The sequence below is a fragment of the Mastigoproctus giganteus genome, chromosome 1 (assembly GCF_048544385.1).
Source record: "Mastigoproctus giganteus isolate SK-2022 chromosome 1, ASM4854438v1, whole genome shotgun sequence".
Taxonomy (NCBI): domain Eukaryota; kingdom Metazoa; phylum Arthropoda; class Arachnida; order Uropygi; family Thelyphonidae; genus Mastigoproctus; species Mastigoproctus giganteus.
This window is the reverse complement of record NC_143575.1, coordinates 63,769,247-63,794,438: the sequence shown is the minus strand read 5'-3', so window position 1 is coordinate 63,794,438 and position 25,192 is coordinate 63,769,247. Positions and strand designations below refer to the sequence as shown.

Sequence of the window (25,192 nt, the reverse complement as noted above, 5' to 3'; positions counted from 1 at the left end):
CTCCGCACAAGCCGGTCCTCCAGATGCTGCAATTTAAGGAAATGATTATATTAAGGAAATCTTTCATGGTAAGGATTCCCTTTTGTACATGACTAATCTTGATGCTCGTCTTTGCACCAACTCCAACAAATCCACATCCTTCTTAAAATGATACTTTCAGATCCCTATACAGTAGCAATACTCAAGATGTGGTTTAACCATTATCTTATATAACAGGGCAATCACCTCCTTTTACCTGATGGCAAAATTCCTGTTTATCACGGACACGGAGAGGTAGCGGTATGAGATTATTACCACGTTGACCAAGATTTTTCCGGCTCTGGCAAACGCTAAATTTTCATTTATATTTAATCATTTTATTGACTTAATTGTTATACTAAATTATTTTCTATAAGTAACTTTATAGTTCTAGCCAAGATCCGTGGTTTATTTTTGAATTTAGATAGCGATTTTGAAAGTTAATACTTAGTGTTCATAGATTTTACATTCGTAACTTTCCGCCATTGTTATAAGATACAGAATAGCATAAAGTTTAACCTAAAACTAGATAGCGAAAAACATACCACTGTATTAGAAATATGTTAGATTAGTATAGTATTATCAATTAATCAGTAAAATTTATTAACCTTATTAAAGTTCATTGTTAATTAAATTATACTTAACGGAATCACCCCCCCCCCCCCGACTAGAGAAGCAAAGCAGTGTTCACAGAATAGCCAGAGTGCTGTGGCTCATGGGAGAACTGAAGGGGTCAATTCTCCAACACATCACAGTCTAAAACAATGTGCAAAATGTTTGCAAACCTGTCTATAACAGGACATGATCTAGCCAAGGAGGATGTCTTTGTGTGTACTAGGTGCAGAGACTGTGAAGAAATTAGGCACCAACTCAGCATTCTGATGGGCGTCTATGAGAGTTTGAGGTGTAGGGTAAATGCCCTTGAAGAAATTAATATGAGGGGCCCATCAAGTTCTCAGCTGCCCAACTCAATGCCAGAGCTCACTCCTGTGCATCAGGCAACACAGAGGCAAGTTCTCAGGCAGACTGAGCTGGTCCCATAAGAACTAGTTATTGTCAGTGACTCTATTGTCAGGGAGACGGGGAATATATTATGCAAAAAGGACAGGTGGAATAGGACCAGAGTATGTCTGCCAGGGACAAACGTCTTTAAGGGCACAAAACGTGGCATTGTTATACACATTGGAACTAATGACCTTAAGAGCAAGAGATCTGCAGATTTACTTAAGTACTGGTCAATGCTGGAAAAAAGTCATGAATTAGGATTAAATTCGAAAGTGTCTGCAATTCTGCCCAGACATGATAGGAGGGAGTATATGATGAGAGCCTTATCAATCAATTCGGCCCAGGAGAGATTGTGCAAGGCTCGTGGAGTAGAAATCTTTTCAGAGTGGTCTGTGCTTGCTAACAGGAGAGACTGCTTCTACAGCGATGGGATACACTTAAATAGAAAGGGTACAAGAATATTTGCTGGTGCTATTGAGGCAGTGTTAGGTGGGTCAGAAAACTGCTAGATTGGGGAAGGGGGATTCACAGACTAAAAGATTAACGGTAGCCGCAGGCAGAGGCGAAAATGATTCTTGTTCTGCTTCTATTGAAATGAGCAGCAGCCCAGAGAGCAAGTTGCTGGGGACTTCATGGATTTGCTGGGAGTTATCGTGGAACAAGTAAATACATTGGCTGTCTTAGGGTAACTAAGAGTAAGAACAAATGCATGTATACTTGAATGTACACTAATGCTAGAAGTATAGTAAATAAAATTGATGAATTTGAAGTGCTGATGAAGATATCAAAGGCAGATACTGTTGGGATATCAGAGACATGGTGTCACACAGATATAAGCAGTGCAGAATTGGAATTTGGAGAGTATAATGTGTACAGAAAGGACAAACAGGTTAGGAAGGGAAGAGGGGTTACGCTGTTAGTTAAGAAACACATAAAATCTAAGTCAGTGCATCCAGTTGACACAAGTGGACAGTGCAATGTTGAGTGTGTTTTTGTGTAAGGGCAAGTTACTGCAATGGATAAAGGGATGATTGAGTGGGAGATGGCAGAGAGTGTAATAAATGGACACTGTTCTATGTGGACTAATCTTATTAGGGGAGACCCCCAGGGTTCGGTGCTGGGCCCATTGTTGTTTTGGGTATTTATCAATGATATTGATGAAGGTATATCAGGCCCAATGTCCAAGTTTGAAAAATGATACAAAGGTTGGCAGGGTTATTAATGACAGTAAAGACAGTAATGCTACTGCAACAGGATCTATAAAAGTTAGGCAGATGGGCTGAGAAGTGGCAACTGAAGTTTAACATTGACAAATGCAAAGTACTCCATATGGGTAGCAGTAACCTAAGAGAAATGTACCAACTGTCTGGTATTACACTCAGGGAGGTGGAAAATGAAAAAGACCTGGGGGTAATTGTGCAATCAGATATGAAGTTCTCTGAGCAGTGTAGACAGGCTGCCAGAGCAGGTCATGGAGTTTTGTCAATAGTATATAGGAATTTTGCAAGCAAAGACAAGGAGGTGTTATCCCTTTGTATAAGGCAATGGTCGGACCACACCTTGAGTACTGTATACAGGTCTTGAGGCCTCATTTTAGGAAGAATGTAGAGTTGCTAGAATGAGTACAGAGAAGGGCAACAAGATTGGTGAGAGGAACACCAATCACCAATCTTGGTGAGAGGAACGAAGGGGTGCACTTAGAGAGAACGGTTTAAGTTCTGCAAGTTGCAGCAGCTGGAGACTAGGCACCTACGAGGTGATATGATCGAGGTGTATAAAGTTTTGAATGGTTTGAATAGGCTCAATTCTGATGGGATACTTCTGCTTGCTCAGATTAAGAACCTGAAGGGGCACTGATAAAAATTGAGAAGACAGTTGTAGAATAGATGCGCGGAAGTTTGCCTTTAGCCAGCGGGTAGTTGATTGCTGGAAAAGACTTCCATCTGTTGTAGTGGAAGTTGATAGCTTAAATAAATAAATTCATTTAAGGTTACTGCTTTCCATATGCACTATATTTCATTTTTAAATGTCAAACCTCAACTGCCACTTCTCAGCCAAACTGGCTAATTTTTCTAGGTCTTGTTGTAGCATCATACCCTGATTTCTGTCATTAACTACCCTGTCAATCTTCATAATATCTACAAACTTTTATATTAAACTTAATATGTGCTCATCAATATCATTAATAAGCAGAACAACATATGTATACATCATATTTTGTATGAATGGAAAACTATTATGTAAGAATGGAAAACTAAGAAGAAATCCTCTAAATGTTAAGAAATGCATTTGATGATTCTGGTTTAAGTAAACAACGTTTGCTGGTGGACAAAATGATGGCTGATATTCTGCTAAAGATGAGGTAGCCAATATTAAGGACAATCTTCAACTTCATGCAGTGATGAAACCATTGCTAAAGTGCATGAAAAAAACTCACTCTGATCAGCAATTAGCCATCCAAGAAATTGCAGATGAACGAGCATGTGTCCATGCCAGAAAAATTTGTCCCAAGATCACTAAATGATGACCACACAGTTCACCATCAAGAACTGTGCAAGTAGCTGAAAAGAAGAGTGGAAATAAATACTGATTTCATTAAATGCAATTCTACTGATGATGAAACATTAGTGTGGCTATGATCATGAAATGAATTCCAGTTGCCCAAAAAGGAAGTCACCAAGCTCAGCCAATCCAAAAAAAACATGGTAGGTTCAGTAGTCAAATGCAAAAACAATGTTGCTTAAAGAACACCAGCTTTGAAAATGATGGATAGTTTCTCCACCATGACAATGTTAGAGAAACCATCTATTCAATATTTTTTATGCCAAACTCCATATTAACACCTAATCTTGCCTCACATGTTTTTTTTTTTTTTTTCCTCTCTCTCCCACAAACTCAAAATGAAGCTGAAAGAACAAAGATTTTGCAGGTCTTGCAGCTGTAAACTTCCAGCAATTCTTCTAGAAATGGCAAGAACATTGTTATATTTGAATATCATCAAGAGAAACTACTTTCAGGAGCCGCTTATAAAAATATTGAATGCACCCTAATTTTCTTTGGAAAAAATGTAGTCTTAGAACTGTTAATCACACTTATGTTCTGAGTTACTAGTCATGAATGTAGGAGGACAAAACCTAAGTTTCTAGTAGGGTAAAACCCTACAAAATTCATTGGGACTGAATAGATATTTCCTCTATTCTGTAACAGAAAATGAACCTGAAGTGTTACCCAGGTAGGTGAACGGGATGGTATCCAAGTGAAAAATCACACAAAGCTCACAGAGAACACAGTAAGTGGTTCAATAATTTACAATCACACAGTAAATGTTGACCATACAATGCTTTAAATCATGAATGCATTAATATAAAAAATTATAGTTAAGAAATAAATATATAAATAAATAAATAAAAAACATAGGAATTTAAATATCTTATAGAAGCATCTCAAAGAGAAACCCTGAAATTATTCATTCAAGAAAACTAAATTAAAATCAGAAAGAGTATACATACAGCTAACTTCTTCTGGTCATCTTTCGTAATTTTCTTTCCAAGAAGCTTATTCAAATAAAGTTTTTTGTAAGAAGTGCACATTGAACGATGCTTCTTCATATGTGCCCATGACCAATTTCTCTTTTTCCTCCGTACATCTTCTTCAAGAACACATGTAATACTAAACTTCCACCTGAAACATTATTAATAAAATCAATTAGAAACATTTTTTTCACAAATAACTACTGCTCTTCAATATTTCAAATAAATCAATGATAAATCATAAACATACCTCAAATTTTTCATAATTAAATAACAGCCTTAATATTTAACTTATACAATTGAAGCTCTTTATAGAAACTCCCTCAGAAGAATGAAAAAAACAGCCATCATACCAAAAGTTCACAAAATCAGCAAAATAACAAAGAAAAGTCTAAACATTTAATGTAATTCAACTAACACAATATACTATAATCTAATTCAGAATATGTACTAAGGTATCAAACAACAAAATGAGGATTGTATATTTTTATAATGATTACTGTATAACGGCAACTTAGAGGCTACTTGAGATTTACAAGGTTATAAATGATTCTAGAACTAGGGGGCCATAAATTCAAGTTATAGTGAGAGATGTTTAGATTGGATTGCAGGAAGTTTTATTTTAGCCAGTGTGTTATAAATTACTGGAATAAGTTGCCTATGCGGGTGGTAGAGGCTGACAGTTTGGGGAAATTCAAAGGTCAGCTGGATAGTTACCTATGGGTAAATATCCAATTTTTATTATGATTTTTTTTAGCTGGTGCAGTATAAGCCTTAGGCTTCCTTGCACCATATGGCCAATATGACTTTAAAATACTAATAAATGCAAAATGTATATTACTGTAAATCTGCACTAGTATGCACAGTAATTACTATATATATATATATATGTACAGTATCTACATATATATATATACACATTTAATATATAACAATTATTATATATCAACTGGGGAATTAGATTTTAAAATAATCTCTCAAAATGCACTCTTTCAGTAGCAGAGTACGTTTTAAAATAAAATTATGAAGTCACACATAATAGTTTACTCACTTTTGCAGTTAGGCTGCACTCGAAAAACAGTTCTAATCCTTGATAAATGTCCTTCAACAAAACTTCTTGTTGAACCATGGTAAGTGGTTCTTCATCACTACAAATTTCTGGTTCCATTGCATCTGCAATGAGTTCCTCTTCATTCATGGATATTCTAAAACAGAAAGTCTACATCCACTTCAGCATAGTCTTCGAATCACACTTCCCTCTAAGTTTGGGCAATTATGTACATGGTAGGTGGTTCTTCATCACTACAAATTTCTGGTTCCATTGCATCTGCAATGAGTTCCTCTTCATTCATGGATATTCTAAAACAGAAAGTCTACATCCACTTCAGCATAGTCTTCGAATCACACTTCCCTCTAAGTTTGAGCAATTATGTACATCTTCAAAATTTTCTTCACTATTGTCAGACTGTTCTTTGCTATTAATAGAGGAAGAAACGTGATGCTTCATTCATTGCATTATTCAAGGTGACAAATCCAAAAAGTTTGAAGCAATAGGCAATCACTTTTTTCATCAACCTCATCCCAAGCTGAAACACATAAATACACTGCCTGCAGCATGCCAATTTCCCATTGTATTTTGCCTATGAGACACATAGTGGACATAGTGTTTTTGTTATGCGGTTCCCGTGGTTCCCACAAATCCGCATTAAGTACTCTGTTAGCATAGCAAAGCCAGTCAGTGTGGGTTATGTGTGAGTAGTGTGTTGTTTGACTGGCCTCTTTGTTATTGGGAGGCGTGATGACCAGGAAGGAGCCTCCCAGCATCCGTCCACTGGCACGAGGAGCCGGACCAGGGAGTAAAAGACATCTGGCGGGTCATCCACACTCCTGCAGGAGTGAGAGTGGGGAGGGCCAAGGAAAGAGCAGAGAAGAGAAGAGACAGGAAAGTGGAAAACAGGCAAGATAGCAGAGGATGACAGAGCGTAGGCATCCTCCCAGGCGAAAAGGAGCAGGAAGAGTGCTAGGTGTAGTTGTGGGAGTCCTGGAGAAGGACTGGGGGTAGGAAGAAGCGAACAGGTAAAGTTCAAATTAAAGAGTCCAAGATCGTCACAATAAAGAATCACAGAGTGGCGTCGGCAGGGCTGGCCTCAATTTTCAATTTCATAACTGGAAGTTTCCGGTGCTGGGTATCAGTTGCTGTGTGGAAGACGTTATCCAGGAGTAGTGTTTGGGAGTTCCAGGTGATGACAGCGACGACGAAAGACCTCGTTGACATAAGTGGTTAGTGCACGGAAAGCATTGTTAGATTCCAGTAACTTGGTTTCTGGCCGAAGTGATGTAGTGTGGAGGTCTAGAAGTAGTTAGATTCTTAGGTCTAAGTATATGTTGCACGAATGCATCACATGATCCCAGTCTTCAGGTTCTCCTCAGGTACAGAGGGCATCCTCGACTAGGCCGAACTCTAGAAGGCGTCTCTTGAAGGACCCGTGACCAGTTAATAGGAAGGAAGCATAGACGTTTGGGACGAACCAAGTGGAACGTTGTTTGTTGATGTAGGTTACCTCAGGGAGGAAAAGTTTAGTAGTTGCACCAGTTGTGGAGTTATTCCAGCGGGTTTGCCATAGGTTTATCAGTTCTAGCCACACACATTTATGTTCCTGTTTGATGTCTGTATCGGTACAGGTTTGAATAGTGAGGAATTCAGCTTCCTTATTCTTCTTGATGGCATGAGAGAGTAAAATAAAAGCGACGTGGAGGTCCAAGGGGAGGCAGCCTGTTAGCAGCTGTGGGGCGGCAGTTGATGTCATTCTATATGCATGGGTCATTTGTAGTAGTATAAGTCGTTGAATTTGCTGAATTTTACGTTGAGTATGCACTAAAGTCATTCGGTGGTGCCATACTGCAGCTCCATATGTGACAATTGGTATAAATACTGCTGAATATAGAAGGCATTCAGCTGGTCCTTTAAGACCCCAGTCCTTGTGGGTAAAGCGTGCTAACATAGTGATGTAATTTTTTATCTTTTCTTTGATAGCTTGGATATGGGAGAATGAAAGTTCTCCTGTCGTCCAAAATTAATCCTAGGTACTTCACCGATCGGTAGTTTTTCAGTGGGTGGCTATTAAAACGTAAGGTAGGAGGTCTGGAGAAGTCCAGTTTGCCTTTTAATAGGAGGGTTTTGCTCTTCTCAGTGGAGACAGAGTTTATTTTCCGTGGCCCATACGGACAGAGCAGAGAGAACAACCGTAGCCTGGGTTTCTATGGTGGCGCGGGTGGGGGCCCTCAATGATGATAACCATGTTGTCGGTAAGAAATCTTAAGTAGTGTGTGGGTAGTCCCTCGGGAGCCAGTCGTCGAGAATCTTTTTTTTTTTTTTTTTTTTTTTTTAGTTGTTGGCGCATCGGCTTCTGTGGCCATAATGCACCTCCCAAGGTTTTTTCAGTACTTTGATCCAAGCCCGAGGCGGGATTCAATCCCGCCGACCTTTGGGTTGCTAAGTAGGCACTTTACCCACCTGGCTAGCCCGGTCGGCGACAAGAATCATATTCCAGGCAGCTGGCCCCAGGATGGAGCCCTGGGGACAGCCTCGAGTTAGATGTTGGGTGATGCAGTGATATTTTGTTTTGATGCTGACCTTGCAGTTAGAGAAGTAGCTTTTGAGGCAGCGGTAGAAATTCCAGGCACAGTTAGAGACTCTGGCCCTCTGAAGAATGCCCGGCCACCATGCTGTGTCAAAAGCTCCTTTGAAGTCAATGAAGATTGCCAGTACATAAATTGCATCTGACTGTTCTATCAATTGTGGAGCACCCTTGTTTGAATCCAAATTGAAGCGAGGATGCCAAACCACCGGCTTCATATTGGGGTTTGTTTGTTTGGTTTTTAGGAGCATTAGCAACTAAGGCCATTTTGCTCAGGGATATGCGGTGGTCATTCCCTGACCTTTCCGCATCCTCCATATTTGGTGGTGACGGGCTCGAACCCCGGTCTAATCAAGAAGCGTGTGCTACGCACTGCTGCTCCTTCCCACCTGGCTACGGAGGCGCCTCATCATATCAGGGTTGAAAGTGGGAGAGCAGCAGTCTGTCAAAAACCTTGCCCAGAATGGGAAGCAGCGCAATTGGGCGGTATGACTTGGAGCTACCTGTGGGATCCTTAGGTAAGAAACTCAGGTTAGCATGCTTCCAACATGATGGAAAGTTACCCTCTTTCTGAAGAAGTATCATTGGAGCTATGGCCCAGAGACGTTGCACAGTCTCGCCTTCAATAAAATCCAGACCAGGAGCTTTACCTTTTTTGATTTTTTTTAATTGCTGCCTCAACTTCCTCCTCTGTGAATGGTTCCTCCATGTCTGGCTGGAAGCTGGAATTTTGTACTGCTGTCTTCCTGTGGATGTCAGTATCAGAGTTGGTGTTGTCCTGATATATTAGTTCATCCTGAATCCAGTTGATTGTATCTTCCCAGTGTGTAGTCTCAGATGAGTCATCAGAGCGGACAGAGTGTATGACATCCATGGATCCCAACTTATTCCTCACGAGTTTGTGGACTAAACCCCACGGATTCCGGTTCCCCTCAGTCTCGACAAGGGAACGCCAGGAACTCTGCTTGACATGGCAAATTTTGTTAGTATATTCACAGCAGACCGCTTTGAATCAGTCTCTATACTGTTCTACAATGTGAGCAGGCTCAGTCCTTCTCTTGTGTTGGTACTCTTTGCGAGCGTGCTTCCGAGAACCGCGTAGGTTAGTGAGTTCATGCGACCACCATGGTACAGATCTTGGGTTCCTGGAACATTTTTTCATGGAAGCCTCTGAAGCTTTGAGAAGCAGACTCTGCACAAAGTCTGTTTTCTGCACACTGTTCATTGATTGGTAAAAGTTGCTAGCTGGGTCATGAAGAACATCTTGAATTACATTGTCAAACTGGTCCCAGTTCACTGTTTTAGTAGAGAATCTTACAATATCCTGGATAGACACTTGACGAGGGAGGGCAGAATTGGTGACACTGTAAGTGATGAGGCGATGGTCACTAGTAGTGGCCGTGTCATGCACCTGCCAATGAAGGAGTCTATTGCGAAGAGAAGAAGTAGTCAGTGTGATGTCCAGGTTAGACTCTCCAGTTCCCGAAGAGTAGGTGGTTGGTTATCCTGGTCTGTTGATGATTTCAAGGCCACGTGAGGCAATGAATTCATCTAACATGTCTCCTCTTGCATCGGTCGAGATGTTGAACCATTGTGTCAACCGGGTATTCAAATCTGCTGCTATAATGACATCGGTGTTCTCCAGGAGGTCAAGAGCTTGTTCCAGTCAACCTATGTGCAGGAGGATATCTGTACCAAATTGGAAATACGCTGTTAGGACCGCAATACGGCCAAAGCTGCCTTCTATTGTAGCCCCAGCTAGGTGGGGAGTGCAGAGTGATTCTATCTGTGTTACTACTAAGTCTGGATTGCGGACGATGATAGCAGCAAGACACAATTGATTTGGATTTTCCTGAAAACCAGGGGGTAACCAGAGACCCTTCCATGGACACAGTATGGTTCCTGAAGGAGAAGAATATCTAGATTCAACTCGTCCATTACAGGATGAAGCTGTGTTGCCACCGAGATGGATTTTTGGCCATTGATCTGAGCTATATGAAGTCTTGGGGGGGGGGGGGGGGGTTTGAGCATCCTATTTTCCATAGTTAGTCTTATTACGTACTATATCTGCTGCTCTTCTATATACAAAGCATGCTCCATCCCGCACAGAGTGGTCGTAGGGTTTGTTAACTGCTTTGCAATTTGAGCATTTAGGAAGCGAGGCTTTGTTGGGACAGTCCTTGCAGAGATGCCCTGCCTCAGCACAATACTCACATATTGGTTGTTTTTTTAAGACACTTAGCAGAGGTGTGCCCATAACCAAGACATTTGTAGCATTTCAGGACTGGTACAAAATCTCTGAATCTGTGGGATGACCAGCCCAGAAATATTCTATCCTGGCTGTGTAGGAATCTCCTTATCCTGGGGGACACTTCTATAACCCAATTAAGTCGACAACGAGTCCGTGCATTGGTGGAAAATTGAATTTTCATCTCCTTAATGGCTTCTTCTTTACTCATGGATTCAAAGAGATTTCTGTTATACACTTCCTCCAGTAGGTCATCTTTTTGGATTGAGCCATCTACATCAAACACAATTAAACTTGGCCCCCTGAGTTTAGGGGTTTCAAAGGTAAGAGTTAGATCTTCAGCTGTGCCGCAAGACTTGATCTGTTCTAGATCTGGCTTAGTGGCTACTTCCAATATTATCCCTTTGTCGCGAATTTTGTGAATGCTTTTGATTTGGAGATTGTCTAATTTTGGTTTTATCTTCTTCAGGAAGTGTCCTTCACTCTATCGCTATCTGGGATGTCGCACCCTTCTCTAGCTTTTATAATCAGCATATGCTTGTTCTGTGTGGTGGGGATCTGAGGTAGTTTGAGCGTTGCAGCATAAGGTAACTGGTGCCTAGTATCTTCATCAGAAGCTTGATTGGAGGGTAGCCCAGTATTCAGAGCTGCTATAGTTGGATTTTTGGTTACTTTAGATAGGGTTTTATTAGTTTGTTGGAGTTGGGCATTGGTGGCCTTCAGCTGTTCATTTTCTATAATGACCTCATATAACTTCTCTAAAGAGCCCCAGCAGCACGAAATTTGTAATGATACGGCCCTGGGTAATGTTGCTGTTTTTGCTACGGAGGCAGCATTCCATTTTGCACCTCAGTTTGTGTATAATTTTCAGGTTCGGAAAATCTTTGCTGAATAAATTCGGCATTTCATCCCATTCCACTTCATCCTCCCATTGTTTAGGGGGGAGTGAATCAGATGCTTCAGCTCTTTTGAGAACCTTTTTCTTGAGGGAAGGAAGTCTCTTTGTGGATGCTGCGGGAGCACAATCGCTGTTCCCCCCATTACAATCGGCATCGTCGTTGCCGGGAGAGTTGTTCGCGGCAGGTATGCAGTGTTCATTTGGTGCGGAAGCCTATTGTTTCGTGGTCCGAATTTTGTTTCTAGTCATCGCAATCGAGGAGGGAATCCCCTCCGAGTTTTCTTCCCCCGAGGACTGGTGAAGCTCTACGATGTGCATTTCCTTTTCCAGCCATTATGCAGAGCTATAAGCAGCAGATGCCAAATCAAGCATTAATTGGGAAAGGGTAGTCAGTTTACTATTCTGCAGTAGAGTTGGAGGAAGAACAATAGCATTTAAGTCTATTGGGTGGTCGCGGGCGGGCAACTACTGCTGAAGGCAATATAGCGACCAAAAAGCTCTCTTCACAGCAGTGACCTTCAGCCAGTCAGACAATGGCAGTAGTTTGCTTCGGCTTTAACAAAATTGTTCAAACACAAATTAAAATTAAAAGTTACTTATCTGCCATAAGTCCAGTGCCTCCATGACTTGTATGATTGGAAAGCATTTGGCGTCCACTATAAGATGATATCTATCGTATTGGGTAATAATCTAGTTTTTTACTAAATTTAAGTTACTTTAGAGAGCACAATTTACCATCAACTTGTACTACCAACCACCTGGCGGTCATTTAAATAGCTTTTTTTTAGTAGTTTTTCTTAAAGCACTAAATCACACCTTTTTCTTAAGTAGTTTTTCTTAAAGCACTAAATCACACCTTGATCAAGTGGCTGAATGCACATAGGCCATTCATTTGTCAATGAGGGGTACAGTTATCCACAAATAGCAACATTTTTCTATTCTCCCCTCATCTTGTGATCTAAATCTCTGATCTATTCTTCATAGATTTTTGATGACATCCAAGTCGTTTGGTTTGCTTAATACATAGTCAGCAACATTTTCAAGCCTTTAAAATTTCAGAGCTTTTGGGATTTCCCAATGACTAAGAGCTTCTCTGTACCAGACATGTTTGCCACTGTAAGAATGGTAATCATTGTTTTGTCTGTTTTCTGTCACTACATTTCTCACCTTTAAATGTAGTGATTTTATCTGGTAGCAACTTAAAAAAAAAAGTCCAGTTTTGTCAGCATAATTTTTTAAACAACTTCATTCCATTCCTTCATAGCTTCAATCTCAATGAGCTGCAGTTTTGCAGCACACTTTTTTTGAAAGACAGCTCATGCCTAGTCTTAAATTTCTGGATTTATTCATCAAAAAACTTGAAATCTTCAATACTAATCAGATGTGCAAACAATTCGGCCTTAGTTTTTAAAAGATTTCCATCTACAAGAAGATATTTTGCATGTGTCATCATTAACCATTCCAAGAGTACCTTTTCAACATCTGGATACTTTGCCTTTTATACTCTGATCCTACCTACTGTAGCAGATTTTCCTAGGCTTTCAATATATTTCAGAAAATGAACAGTATACTTTTAGTAATGCTGAACTCTCAGTCTTAAAATGCACACCATTATCTACAGCTTGCAAAAATTTTAATCTTGTTTGTGACTGGCAAAGCTACCCATGTCAATAGAAGCTTTATCAACAAATATACAACAGTCTATACATACCATTATAATTAAATTAACTTATAGCTGAAGTTAATTTCATTGTCCAATGAAATTCCTCACTGTCAGCATGTAAGCTCATCATTAGCTTCAAGAAATTAGCATTCTTTCATTTTGATATATGAATATTGTAACAAAAAAGTAAAAAACAAAGATAGAGTGGTGGAAATATTTTGGTCATTACAGAGAATTTGTTCGTCTTTTAAGGTCATTATAACAAATGTAAAACAGAATTAGCTTTGATGGAAATTAGCCACAACCTACCACATGATTTTTGTAATGTGCTGAGATGTTAAAAAGACGGTCAGTAAAAAGAGCTTCAACTAAAGATTCATGGGGTAGAGTTTATCTCAAGTGCTGATGATAATCCTTTAATGAAGTTAACTGTTTTGAAGTACAAGTTCAGTGCAATGTAGCTCCAGTTCTAATTCCTGAGAGCCCACAGAGTCAGCCTCATTACTATACTAGTCTTGGTGGATAGGAAATTGTAGGGATGGTAATTAAGGAGGGGAAACTGTGTATGCAGGTTTTTTTTTTTATATATATAAGTGTTCAGTGTGGAAAGTAACACAGAATTCCACTGTGTATGGTCACAGACTTCCACCTTGGAAGGTTGTGCCTTTTGAAGCCAAACAATCCCTTCTCATTTTTCGAAGCTCATTCACTCTGCTGTCAGTGACATCCATATGTCCAAAAAAATGGCTAATACCTTTCCGACATAAAATTACCTCTGAATCATCATTCAAAATTCCAAAAGTACTGACAAACTGTAGAGTACTTCCTAATAACAAGGGTACAGTACACATTAGTAATCTTTCATATCAAGTCAATGTTTTAATACTCCCCTCAAAACTAGCTTTGATAAATACCTCAATGCATAAATACAATGCACAAAACCACCCTATTCTGCTTAATAAGACATCTAGATTTGATGGATCCCAATGTCTTCCTTGGTAAAGCTTTTTTAGAGCCATTATTTGTTGTTTTGAAGGTTTTTCGTGGTGTATCAACTACTTAGATCATGAAGGAGTTGTTTTATGCATGATTACTGCACATACATCATTTCTACTACAAAGGTAGTATTAGTATGAATGCATCATTTAATTATATCTCAAATTGTGAATACCTTCACAATGAGTTGCCTTGGTATTGCACTAGCTCAAATAAGTAATGATTCACCTATGGAAAAGACTAATGTTACTTATTCTCAGAGGATACCACCATCCAACACATTTCGAAGCCTATTGGCTTACTCATTGGTGAGTGGGCAGGTAACCTGTTGCAATAGTGACAACCCATTTATGAAGTATAACTCGACAATATGAGAGATGCTTGATCGTGTGCATGGTTTAACCTAAAAATATTTCTTGGTTAAATGCCTAAGAGTATGAAGGAGTTGTTTTATGCATGGTTACTGCACATACATCATACAAGCACATATTGCAACAGGGTACTTGCCCACCCACCGATAAGTAAGCCTCGAAGTAAGCTTCGAAATGATGATGCCTGGGTGACATCTGTCGAGAATAGGTAACAATGAATTCATACTACCTTGGTAGTAGAAATGATGTATGTGCAGTAACCATGCATAAAACAATTCCTTCATACTCTTAGGCATTTAGTAAAGAAATATTTTTAGGTTAAATCACGCACACCATCAAGCATCTTTCATATTGTGAGTTATACTTTGTAACTGGGTTGTCACTATTGCAACAGGATACCCACCCACCAATCAGTAAGCCAATAAGCTTTGAAACTGTGCCATCTGGGTGGTGGTATCCTCCGAGAATAAGTAACATTAGTCTTTTCCATAGGTGAATCATTACTTATTTGAGGTAGTGCAATACCATAGCAACTCGTGAAGGTATTCACAATATGAGATATAATTAAACAATGCACTCATACTACATTGGTAGTAGAAATGATGTATGTGCAGTAACCATGCATAAAACAACTCCTTCGTACCTAAGAAAGGCATTTAGCCAAGAAATACTTTTAAGTACTTTTAAGTACTCATATTGCACCAGTTCCTATGAGATTATCTAAAATCTCTATATCATGTCATTTGATACATCAAGGAGAAACCCCCAAACAAAGACCTCTTAAATGAGTAACAAGTTGCAAATCCACTATACTGTCACAGGTAACCTTCGTGGCTGGAGTCAGAGGCCATTGCCACAAACCAGAGCACATCTAAGCAGTGAGCCAGGTACATGAACATTTTCCTATTCTGAGGCCAACAAAAATTTTGCCTTTAAACTTGAATAAAACAACACCCCTCCATTCATTGATATGCTTTTGAAAAGACTGTACATTTCCTTCCACAATGCAGTTTGTACAAAATCTACCAGCATTCCATAACTCCTTAAACACCATGCCAACTTTCCCTTCCCTCCATTAAGGCTGCACTGCAGGAGCTGATAGTGAGGTGGTTACTAATAGGCACAAGGCTATCCAACTAGGAGAACCCCATCCCCATCATAAGCATCTACTAAGCCAGGCTTGTAAGATCTTCAAAATTGTCCACCCTGCACCTTCTTGTGATGTAACCTGTTGGCAAGCAGCCAACTATATGGCTACTAAGCAAATAAGAATGGTCTGCCAACATAGAATTAAATTGATCAAATTGGATAAATTATAAGCAGAAACCCTTTTACTATGGTAGTGACAAAGAAATTAAAGCATATCATCTGAGATGACACCCAGGTCAACAAAATCCATGATATGACTGCCAGGGAACTAGGGCACATATGCACACAAACACACAGATAAATATGCTACTGGAACAATAATCAACATTAGAAACTTAAATGGCAAAGAAGTGAAATCAGCAGAAGAATTAGGTTGATATGATATCAGAACAAAGTATCAACAGACACTAAGAAAATGAATGCAAGAGAGCTGCAGCTAGACAATAATTACAAATTAATTTATTCTGGAAGTAAGACATGGCACAAGCAAGACAGAAAAATTTGTTAAATGACAATTACATCTACAGAGAGGTAAATCTAACATTAATGGTAAAGAGGGATAGTAAAATTTTGTATAAGATATGCACTCAACTGAAAAACATTTTAACATAAGGACAACTACAAGTGTCCATGGAGAGAGCATAACAAAAAAAAGAAAAGTACACATAACCATATCATTACAGAAAAGGATCATTAGTATATGATGCAAGAAAACAAGCTTATACAGCATCAGCAAAAAAAAAAAAACTTCCCATTCACCTACCCATTTTCTCCAACAGTTTATCCAATTCTTCCTTGAATTTATTTAAGCAATCTACTTCCACAATACAGATGGAAGTTTGTTCCAGCAATCAATCACCCACTGGCTAAAGGCAAATTTCTGTACATCTATTCTGCAACTGTCTTTCCTCAATTTGAATTTATGCCCCCTCAAGTGCATAATCTGACCAAGCAGAAGAATCCCATCAGCAATGAGCTTGCTCAAACCATTCAAAGCTTTATACACCTCAGATTGAGCACCTGCAAGGTGATCAATCAGATCATCTCGCAGGTGTCTAATCTCCAGATGCTGCAATTTGCAGAACTAAAGCCTTTCTTGGTAAGAGCACCCCTTTGTTCCCCTCAATAATCTTGTTGCCCTTCTCTGCACTCATACCAGCCGCTCTACATCCTTCCTAAAATGAAGCCTCGAGACCTATATGCAGTACTCAAGGTGTGGTCTGATCACTGCCTTATACAAAGGGATAATCACCTCCTTATCCCTGCTAGCAAAGTACCTGCATATCATTAACAAGACTCCATGAGCTGCTCTGGCAGCCTGTCTTCACCGCTCAGAAAACTTCTTATCTGATGGCATAATTACCCCAGATCTTTTTCATTCTCCACTACCCTGAGTCCAATACCGCACAGTTTGTACATTAATCTGGAGTTACTGCTGCCCATATGCAGCACCTTGCATTTGTCAATGTTAAACTTCAGTTGTCACCTCTCAGCCCATCTGTTGAACTTTCATAAGCAAATAGTTAAAGATAAAAGGGAATATGGAGGAGATGACATTGGAAATTACTAACATCTTGAATGATCAAATTAAAAATGTTAATTTATGCTAAAAATAAGAGGTATATAATACCTGTCATTTTTGAAATAAAAAGTGTTAAAAAAAAAAAAAACTTCTTGTTTAAAAGTTAAATGGTTTTCCTGATGCTAACATGACTTTAGGTGAAGAAGAGCAACACTTTAAAAGAACTTCAGTGGAAAAAAAAAAAAAAATGGGGAGGGATGGGTCTGTGCAGGTAGGAGCAACGTCACCTTAAGAATAAAGTCAACTTACTAAGTCATCGGTGGGCTAATTTGTTGTGCTAAGTGGGTCAAGGGATAAAGGTCAAGTTCTAGTAGAGCTTAAGCCTTTCGTTGCCTTTGTTCATTAGTAGTATTGCTTTTGTTCGTGTTATTAGTGCTATTGTGTTTTGTATCTTGTACTATTTCATTTATAAAACTGCTTTGAAATTTTTAATAATGCCTGGAAAATGTTGTGTTCCTGGATGCCATGGAAATTATAAAGGTGGTCCAAAAATACAAGTCTTTGGCTTTCTGTTGAAGGATACTGTTTTAACTAACAAATAGTTGAAGGCTATACTAAGAAAAGATTTTGTGCCATCTAAACATTGAAAGGTAAGTTTGCTAAAATAAGTTTGTGGTATGTTAATAATAGTTATCTTAAATAGTGGTATTTTAACAGTAATGAAACAATAGTAAATTTATCTAATCATACAATTAGCTATCATAAGGAAATAAAACAGATATATATTCTTGTCAGAATACAGAAGTAAATTTTGTCAGAATTTCAGCTTTTGTGGTTTCATTTATATATAAAATATTCATTTCATGTACTAGATACACTGAAGAAAAGTGCATGCTTTTTTAAGAAATCAAAAAATCTCAATATTTGTCCAATACATACTGTTAATTTTATTTAGTGAAACTTTTAGCATAGATAAATATATGAAGTGTAATTATATGCAACCTTTAATAAACTACAGGCCTCTGTACATGAACTGAGGTATTCTTAGTTGTAAAAGCTAATAACATGAGATAATAATAACAAGTAAAGTGAAACTCGGAAGAGAGTATAACATTTTATTTATATATTTCATATTATTACAGGTATGCAAGATTCATTTTGAGCCATCCCAGATAGTTAGACGGATATCTAAATTTGATGGGAAAATATAAGAGAATCACCGTAGATTTCAAGCATGCAAAATTAATTCACAGAGCTGTTCCATCACAATATCTCAACTGTCTATTTGATGTGTGACAAGCTATCTGTGATGACAAGCTATTTGTCATCACAGGCATTTACAAGAGACAGTTCCAAAAATAAGAAGCAAAGATCATAAAAAAAAAAAAAAAAAAACTCTGAAAATGCCCTGGAAAATTGTATTAAAAGTAAATATTATTATGAAAAATGTTTGCACAACTAGCAGAGTGCCTGAATGATGCAAGTTATTTAAAAAAAATAACTGTATTATGTTTTTATATTTAATATTTCAGCCAGCACCATTGCCTATTCAGTCATGATTAGTGAAGATTTGATGTTGGTATTTGTACAGAGTGCTGAATTAATAATTTAAGCAAGTCAAAGTCACTGGAACTTCCTAAGAAGGTGAATAGTTTCAATCAGATAACTGACATCTTAGAACAGATATCAGTAATTGCCAATTGCAACAGCAGTGATGTTAATAATATTTCTTTTGTTTTAAATGCTGCTTGAGTTTACTGAATTCAACTGCGGGAAACATTAATAGCAAAAGAGCATCAGTGTAGTAGTAGTAGTGGCATGTGATGCAAGAAAGCAAGTGTATGAGTTTATGCAGCATCAGCCAAAAAAAAAAAACACACCATTCCCTCCAAATGCCTAACCAGTTCCTCCTTAAATTTATTCAACCTATCAACTTCCACAACGACAGATGGAAGTTTGTTCCAGTAATTAACCACCCACTGGCTAAAGGCAAATTTCCGCACATCTGTTCTACATCTGTCTTTTGTTATTTGAATTTATGCCCCCTTAGGTTCGTAATCTGAACAAGTGGAAGGATCCCATCAGAATTCAGCGTGCTCAACCCATTCAAGGCCTTATACACCTCAATCAGATCACCCGCGCAAGTGCCTAGTCTCCAGCCACTGCAATTTGCAGAACTTAAGCCTCTCTTGGTAAGAGAATCCCTTCATTCCCCTCACCAATCTTGTTGCCCTTCTCTGTACACACTCAAGTAAATCTACATCCTTCCTAAAATGAGGCCTCCAGACCTGTACGCAGTACTCAAGGCATGGCCTGACCATTGCCTTATACAGATGGACAATCACCTCCTTCTCCCTGCTAGCAAAATTCCTATATATTATTGACAAAACCCCATGACCTGCCCTGGCAGCCTGTCTGCATAGCTCAGAAAACTTCATATCTAACTGCACAATTACTCCCAGGTCTTTTTCATTTTCTACCACCTTAAGTATAGTACCATACAGTTGGTACGTTTCTCTGGGGTTACTTCTACCCATATGCAGTACTTTGCATTTGTCAAGGTTAAACTTTAGTTGCCACTTCTTAGCCCATCTGTCCAAATTATCTAGATCCTGTTGCAGTAGCACACTGCCATTACTGTCATTAACAACCCTGCCAACCTTTGTATCATCTGCAAACTTCGACATTAAGCCTAATATACCTTCATCAATATCATTGATAAATATACAAAACAACAGTGGACCTAACACCAAACCCTGTGGGACTCCACTAATAACATTAGTCCACGAAGAGCAGCACCCATTGATTACCACCCTCTGTCTTCTCCCACTTAACCATCCTTTTATCCATTGTAGCAACTTACCCTTAATACCATTCTGCTCCAATTTGTACAATAGTCTTTCATGCGCAACAGTGTCAAAAGCTTTCCTGAAATCCAAATATATGATATCAAAATTATTTTTTGCATCCAGTTCCTTTGTAACCACATCATAATATCCTATCAAATTTGTCAGACAAGACTTTCCCTTAGCAAACCCATGCTGTGTCTGAATTATTGCTGCAGTCTTGTCTAGATGATCCTGCAATGCATCTTTAACCAGTGACTCCATTATTTTACCCGGAACAGAAGTTAAACTAACTGGTCTGTAATTACTCGTGTCACCCTTCGATCCCCCTTTGTGAATTGGGGATACATTTGCACATCTCCAGTCCGTGGGAACCTCCCCTGAGTCCAAGGACACTCTCATAATTATGGCTAAGGGTTTGCTTAGTTGCTTTGCTGCCTCCTTTAATATAACTGGATAGATCCCATCCACCACAGGTGCTTTTCTTATGTTTAACTTCAACAATTTCTCCTCCACTTTGCTTTCAGTTATTACAAAATCATTAAGTATCCTGCTACAATTTGATAACCTTCTGCCATTTTCAAACCTTAATAATTCCTCATGTGTGAATGTAGAGGCAAAATACTCATTCAGTTTGCTTGCTATCTGAGCAGGATCATCAACAGTCGAACCATCGATGTCAAGTGGACCAATCAGATTCATCCCCTTCCTTTTGGAGTTCATATAAAAGTAAAGAAATCCTTGCTGTTTTTCTTAGCATCTTTTGCCAAGGATTTCTCGTAATCTGCCTTTGCCTGCCTAACCTCCTTTGTGACCTGATTACAGACTAGCTTATATCTGTCATAGGCTTCTGAGTTGCTTGATAATTTATATGCATCCCATGCATTTTCTTCTCTGTTATGAGTCTCATTAGTTCATTAGATAACCATTTAGGCCTAAACCTTGAACAATATTTCTTAATAGGTATGAAACTTTTAGTAGCATCCACGATTAATTCCTTGAATTCTTGGTAACATTGTCAGTTGATCCCACTGTACAGAATTTAAAAACTGTCGGAGACCACTGTACTCACCTGTGTTTAAATTCATATGTGAACAGTTATATTTGTTAGTGTAAAGTGTGAAAAGAATGCATACAAAGGTTCCACCAAAGTATTTATATTTTCATCTTTGGTGTTTTTGATATCTACACGACTACAAATTTCTACAGCATTCTGCATTCCTACTTCTCCCTCATCCAAGTATTATTCATAGGCTCTGCTCTTCCCTAAACGCAAAAATTCCAGATGACCATTAAGAGGATCATTTTCTCATGTGCGCTAAACAGAAATTGGCCTTTTTAAATTCTTTAGAACGCAAAATTACTTTAATGATTGATGAAATTCATCTGAAACCTTATACTGATTACAAAGGTGGAAGCGTTCTGGGAAATTCTTTTGATAGTACTGATGTAACTACAAGTGCTTATGTATTCATGATTCAAAGCTTACTGTAAAATTACAAAGGTGTCATTTATATTTTATCTGCAAAAAAATTTACATTCAGTTTTGAAAAAAAATATGAAAAAAATTATAACCAATTTTGGAGAAAATTGGTTATAATGTAGCAAATGCAAGTGATAATAATTCAATTAACAGAAAGAGTAGTTCAGAGAAATAATTTTAAATGTGCTTATCAAGATCGTTATCAATATTTTGTAAAAAGAAAAATTACGTATTTTTCTTTTTACAAATTACATGAAAAACATTCAGAATGTAATAAAAGAGTTAACTATAAAATGTGTTGCCTTCATTTTTTTCAGAATTTTATAATTAAAAAAAATTATCACACTTAAGTATCAAAACTAATTATTTATGTATTTATTTAATTTATTATTTATTATTTTTTTTTCCGCATTATCCCTTTCAATATAAATTAGCTTTCCATTATGCACAGAAAATAAAGTAGATTTACATTCAACTCTTGCTTTTGCTTTTCTCAATTCTGTGCAGCGATGTAGCTTTGTTTTAAACTCAGAACATCATGCTGTACTCAAGGAGTTAGAGACAATTACAGAAAAGAAAACTTAAGAAATTTTTGACAAATAAAACTAATAAATCCGTACTATAATGAAATATAAAGAAAAGTGAGAGTTCTAAGACTGTGGAAAAGAGGATAAGGAAAAAACTTGAAAACATTAAAACATGAAAAACAAGTATCAAGAAAGCAAAAAAGGCAAAGGTCGCATTTTGTTGTCTAGTTAAAAATCTCATAATAAACTACATTTAACAAAAGGTAATCATAAATGATAAGGGTGAATTAAGTTAGTGAAGTGCATGGAAAGGTTCAGACAAATTATTGGAATGGATGGGGTTTTTTTTTTTTTTTTTTTTGGATGATGCCATATAAACTTTGATTCCTTGAATCATGTTGCTAATACTAATACGATCTTCACAAGATTCACAACTTCAGAGTGCCAGGCAGACAGAATTTTCCTTACTATTATCCTCTGCAAGCCTGCTGAACGAATCACACATCATCAGTAGAAATGCCAGAATAATCTCTAAAGAGGACATCTGGGAGTTCTTCAGATTCAAATACACTCAATAGTCAGAGTTTACATTGGACACAAAATTTCAAGCTATACTCCATACAACTGGAAGTTCAGCAAAATACAGTATTACATTTTTTTAATGTTTTTCATTTTATAGTAAAGTAGTTTTTCACATTCTAGTAACTTCCATTGCCTTACATTAACTTCAACAGATAACCGCATTAGCAGATAGATCTTAGGTCCCAGATAGTCAGTTAAATGTAGGTTTTACCCTGCCTATTACTGAGGTAGCAAAGGTCGCAGAAAATATCAAGCACACAAAGGCAGAAGTATAAATGAAATCAGTAATAAAATGCTGAAAGCTGGAGGGAAAATGTCACAGTGGCTAAACTCCATTTCATTATTTGAAGGCTATGTTACCTATTGGCAACATAGTCTCCAATATGTTGCCAAATGGAAAGACTTTCATAAACTTTTACATTTGGCTCTTCTAAAAAGATTTTCAAACCACCCCAATTTCATTAAAATGATACCAATGGAATGAGACCATTAAAATGAGATTTTCATGAAATACTGCTTGGCTCTATCAGAATAATTTGCTAAGCTATTACAAATATCACTAAAACCAAACTAATAGAAAACCAGCAATTATATATATATATCACACAGGATATCCATATACTATATACAGAGTGTCTCAAAAATATTGGTACAAACGTTTAGGGGAGGTAGGTAACATCTAAAGGAATGTGAATCGCATAGGAACCCATAACCGGAAACATCACGGGAAAGTAGTAGCAGAGGCAGAAGAAGCAGAAATGACACAAGACAGTAATTAGTGGCAAACATTTATTTGACATAATATTAACAATGGAGTACGAGATAGATGCATTTCATGATGTTACAACAGATGCTCAAAGGTTCCACCATGAGACACAATGCATGCGTGACACCAACGCAGATGGATTGCCGGACACGGTCGAACACACCTGGAGTTTCTTTGACAGTAGCAGCAGTGCAGACGAGTCTCGCCACGAAACCCATTTCCATTTCCATAATTTTTGATTGTAAAGCTAGCTAAGAAGTTAAATCTGTCCCTTGTAAGCAGATGCCAACAAGGTTATAACAATTAAATGGATCATCACAGATGTCAAAGGTAACAGAAAAAGATTCAATTTCAAGAAAGTGGACTATAATGAAATGAAATATTTCTTGGTCTCCACATAACTGGAGAATTTTCGGATACAAATTCATTGGATACAAATACACTATGGGTACAAATACATTCACAAGGAATTTATCCTCGAAGCAACAAACATACTCATACCAGTTGTCAAATTCCATAAACATAAGATGCCAAAGTGGATGGCAGGTGAAGTTAAAAGAGCTAGATCAAGAAAAAGAAGCAAGCGTGGGACAAGTACAGACAATCACATGATTCCGATTTGTATGAGCATCATAAGAGAATATGTAACAAAGCCACTGATGGAGCGACAGGCAAAAGCTGATTATGAGAAAGCACTAACAAAGATTTGATTTGATTTGGGTTTTATTGGTGCATTAGCAACTAAGGCTATAATGCGTCACTAGCAAAGAGGCCACTAAGAATTGGGATAAGGTTTGTTCTCATATACAAATATAAGAAAAAAGAGAGTAAATCCAATAGGTCTATTGCATTTTGTAATCCATGGTTTGTCCTTTTAACACGTGTCATCTTTAAATCTCAAGTTCCCAACCTGGCCATAGAATGGCAGGAACAGTGCCACATGGCAACCAAGCACTGAGGTTAGTTGAATTAGCAATATTAGAAAAATAAACAGAAAGGCGAATTGGCTAAGGTAAAGAAAGTCAACATGAGAACTGGGAAAACTTGTTTCCCGCTACCGCAGTTTCTCCCTGTATTCTCAGTAAACAGTTGGTGTGTGTTTTCGGTAGTGGCAGTAGAAGCCAATAACAATGTATTGATTAGTTTTTCGGTAGTGGCAGTAGAAGCCAATAACAATGTATTGATTAGTTTTTTTTCTCATTAATAAAAGCAGATTATTGGAGTTCATGAGTGGGCTGAAATTTACTTATGGGTACACCCTCCAGACTGCCTCACAGTCTTAGGGTGTTTATCCACCCTTTCCCACTGTTTTAACCCGATAGGAAAAAACAACTTCTACTGCCACTACCAATAATGTGCTCTGTCTGTAGAAGTCGTTTTCCTATTTAAAAACAGCAGGAAGGGGAGATAAACACCATAAGACTGAGGCAGTCTGGAGGATGTACCCGTAAGTATTCAGTGGCAAAGGCATTATACACTCATGAACGCCAATAATCTGCTTTTAATAATGAGAAAAAAAACTAATCAATACATCATTATCGACTTCTACTGCCACTACCGATAACATGCACCATCTGTTTACCGAGAATGTAGGGAGAAACTGTGGTAGCGGGAAAAAAGTTTGCCCAGTATAAATTTACTGAAGTTTCCTGTGGTTCTTGTGTTGGCTTTCTTTACCCTCGCCAGTGAATTTCTTTTCTGGGCTCCCCTACATACTTCTTGTAGGGAGGCCCCAGAAAAGCTTTCTCCCTATAGAGTTGAGGATAAACTCTATAGGGAAAAAGCAATGCAGAATTCAGGGCTTTCTCTATGTAGAGCATTAAAATCACGTGATACTTGAGGGCCTCCTAAAACCCATCTGACCAGCCTATACAATGAGTAAAGGTTCATGACAAGGATAATATCAGTGAACAGCACTTTTACCATGCAATCAACACCTCCAGTCTGCAT

At 38.1% G+C, this 25,192-nt stretch overlaps 1 protein-coding gene across 4 annotated transcripts in view; it reads right to left on the bottom strand.

The window, feature by feature from the left end:
* The window catches only part of Vps13 (vacuolar protein sorting 13C), a 1,645,987-nt gene that overhangs the window by 1,450,710 nt on the left and 170,085 nt on the right, over positions 1 to 25,192 (bottom strand). For all 4 annotated transcript variants that reach the window (XM_090373229.1, XM_090373247.1, XM_090373239.1 and 1 more), the window contains exon 10: positions 4,533 to 4,704. In XM_090373229.1, the coding sequence (XP_090229355.1) occupies positions 4,533 to 4,704 (172 nt within the window). The remainder of the gene's footprint in view (positions 1 to 4,532; positions 4,705 to 25,192) is intronic.